General features: G+C 32.4%; 1 protein-coding gene across 1 annotated transcript; it reads left to right on the top strand.

Moving 5' to 3' along the window:
- The first annotated feature begins 675 nt into the window (after positions 1–675).
- Positions 676–2,159, top strand: LOC11437338 (18 kDa seed maturation protein). Its single transcript, XM_003625209.3, has 2 exons — positions 676–886; positions 1,583–2,159. Exons 1-2 carry the CDS (start codon positions 776–778, stop codon positions 1,775–1,777), a joined length of 306 nt encoding a protein of 101 aa, XP_003625257.1. The 5' UTR covers positions 676–775; the 3' UTR covers positions 1,778–2,159.
- Positions 2,160–3,376: the final 1,217 nt, after the last annotated feature.

The following is a 3,376-nucleotide window of genomic DNA, read 5'->3' as shown; positions in this document are numbered from 1 at the left end:
ATTCACTCAATTTTAGCTTTGGACTGACTTGTTTCAAGCAAAAGGTTCCGCAGCGTTTTTCTTATTCACGATGAGTTGATGATCACAGCTAAACTTTTCCCTCGAGTGGTTGTTAGCCACCTATCATTAACTAATTAGTGAGTATATTACCCGTCGTTAAATCATTCAATGCTAAGGCTAAGTGTTTTTTTCCTTTCAAAAGAAGGTCATATTTTTACATTACACTGTGTTAAAAATAAAATTTAGAATGAATTTTACATTTAGAGTATGATCCACAATCAAATTTTAAAGAGTTTTGCTAACTAATACCGAATTATTCATTAATATTTAAATTGAAATATATTGTTTAAAAAATCAAATACTTTAATTTTAGATGTATTGTTATATAAATTTTTATGAAAACCTACTACTTAAGATGTTTTTTTAGAAACTATTTAAAATGGAAGAGCTAGAGTACCAAATACATCCGATAACACTTCCCAACTTTAATTAAAATACTTAATACCTAAGTTTACCTAATTTACATCTTAAACCTCTACCTCGTGTCAAGTTACTATCCAACAAGAGACATCGAGCATACACGTGTAAAAGTATTCTCACAAGGCCACCACGTGTTCTATATGATGTAACACGCATACCTGAAAACAATTTACACCTAAATCTATTTAATGGATAGAATGCATGTGCTGTTCAACATCCTGGTAAAGAAAAGAAACTGATAAAAGACCAAAGAATTGATTGATAGTTGAAGAAGGTAAGAATCTAAAAACTAAAAATGCAAGGAGGAGCAAAGAAAACAGGAGAGTCCATTAAGGAGACAGCTGCCAACATTGGTGCTTCAGCCAAATCTGGCATGGAAAAAACCAAGGCCACATTTCAAGAGAAGGTAATTCCTTTCATTTCATATAGATTGATGAAATGACAATAGTGATCACTAAATAGATGTGATTTTTTAAGTGAAAATACTCTTATCTAAGTCTTCATAATTAAGTTCACAAAACTCTTTTTTTTTTTTTTGGATCAAGTGGTTTAGTGGTGAAAGATCACATATTTTAAATGTGAAGAGTGCCGTAAAATTTAAACTCTAATCTCTATTATTTATATTTTAAACTCTATTATTTATATTATATGATATTTTTATCAACTGAGATAAGCTCAGATAATAGTTCACCAAACTTTACTTTTTACTCATGTCTCCGGTTATTGTTGAGGTCCACAGCAACTTTTCACTTTTGTGGCAAATTAACCTTTTTCTTAGTTGATACACTAATTAAATATATATATTTATTTTTGCTGTCAATGGACATATATATACTTTCAACTATACAAAAAGATATATATACCCAGCTGCTTTGTAACTATATGTTAGCCCTTTTAATTCCCCTTGTCATCTTTCAATGAATAAATTAGGAGTTTTGTCAAATATAAATGAGTTATAGCATATTTTTTATTTTTTTAGACAAACTTAAAGCATGACTAAATTTATATGCATATATTTCAAATTGGAGAGTTGTAATTATGAACTATAATGTCTTGAACACATGAACATGAATATCTAATAAGTTGTGCTATAAATTAACAGACAGAGAAGATGACGGCACATGATCCTTTGCAAAAAGAGATGGCAACCCAAAAGAAAGAAGAAAGGGTTAACCAGGCTGAGCTTGATAAAGAGGCGGCGCGTGAACACAACGCTGCAGCTTCTGCCGGGCACCAATTGGGGGTGGGTGGACACCACACCACGGGAACTGGTGGGGCTGCTCAAAATAGGGCATAGTTTGGGCTGTGAGTCACTGGGTATGCACTACTAGGAAAAGCAAAATTAGGGAGGGAAATTTGTGATGGAAAATATAAAATTCCTCACAAATTTCTTAGTCGTAAAATTTAGTGACGGAATTAGAAAGAGATTTCATGTTTTTCCTCACTAAATTTCCTTCACTAATTTTTGTTTTTTTAGTAGTGATAGAACTGGGGGTACACTCACCGTTAAGTTACAGTAGTAATACTTATTATGTATCAATAAAGTAACAGAAGGTGGTTTAGTACCCTAGTGTAGTGTGTGTATGTTTTTATCTTAGGGTCGTTGTCTTGTTGCTCCTTTTCTTTTTAGCAATGAGGTTGTGAAAGTTCCTACTTTTTACGTGGAACGTTCTGTATCATCGACTTGTAATTTTACTTTTTTTTTTGATAAAAGTATAAGTCTTTTTTTACGTGATTTTGTAAAAATATAGAAATTAAATAAGAATTAGAACAACCAAAGTGGCTTGATTTAAGCCAAAGAGATTTATCGTCAAAAAAGTTCAAAGAACGAAACAATATTTTTCCAAACGACAATATAACCTGTCAAGAGTTCCACATCGAATAGGATATGGTCTGACAATATGTTTATAAGTGAAGGTAATTCTCACAAGGCGATTTTGTGGAATTGTGTTAGATCCAACCATGATTTCTAAGATGGTATCAGAGCCTCTTCAAGATCCATTGGGCCACGTGCTATCAGATTTCCGCTATTGGACCACCCACTATTTATGTTCACGAATCAAGTTCAATAGTGCTGGTCGTGAGGTGTGTGTTAAGAGTTCAACATCGGATATGACATGGTCTGACAATGTGTTTATAAGTAGGAGCAATGCTCACCTCACAAGCTGGTTTTGTGGGGTTGTGTTAGGCCCAACCATGATTTCTAAGATAACCCAAGCAAATAAGGATTAGGTTCATGAGGGTTATGTTTGCAATGATTGATTTTGGCATTTAAAAATTTCTAACGACAAAGTTTATTATTTGTTGAGAAATGCTAGCAACATACATTTTCCAACACACGCTCTTTAATTTGTTAGAATTCACATGAGACCCACCAAAATCATATGGGACTTACATGATTTGGTGAGATTCATGTGAATTTTAAACCAATCAAAAAATATATGTTGAAAAGTGTAAGTGAGAATGTATGTTGCTAGTAGAGCTGGCAAAACGGGCGGGCCGGGTCAAAAAGCCCGGTTGACAAAACAGGTTGATAAAATGGGCTTGAAATATACTACCCGAGCCCGGCCTTACACGGGCCGCGGGCTAAACGGGCCGGCCCGTATTAAAAATTATATATTTTTTTATTTTAAAAAAGTACTATAAAACACTGCTATAATTTTTTTTATAAATAATATTTTTAATATGTTTAAATAATGTCTAGCACAAAAGTAAATTGTAAACATTTTCGTACAAACGTCGTAAACTAAAACGACGAGGAAAATGATTTTAAATAAATTAGATATGTTATGGTTATAGATATTTATATATTCGATCTTTAAAACTATAAATAACGAAATGAATAAATATAATTTTATATTACATTTATATTTGTGTTAATTCATTGAATTTTCAC

This window comes from Medicago truncatula, chromosome 7 (assembly GCF_003473485.1).
Source record: "Medicago truncatula cultivar Jemalong A17 chromosome 7, MtrunA17r5.0-ANR, whole genome shotgun sequence".
NCBI classification, from domain to species: domain Eukaryota; kingdom Viridiplantae; phylum Streptophyta; class Magnoliopsida; order Fabales; family Fabaceae; genus Medicago; species Medicago truncatula.
The sequence above is the reverse complement of the archived record's forward strand: the minus strand, read 5'-3'. Positions and strand labels throughout refer to the sequence as shown.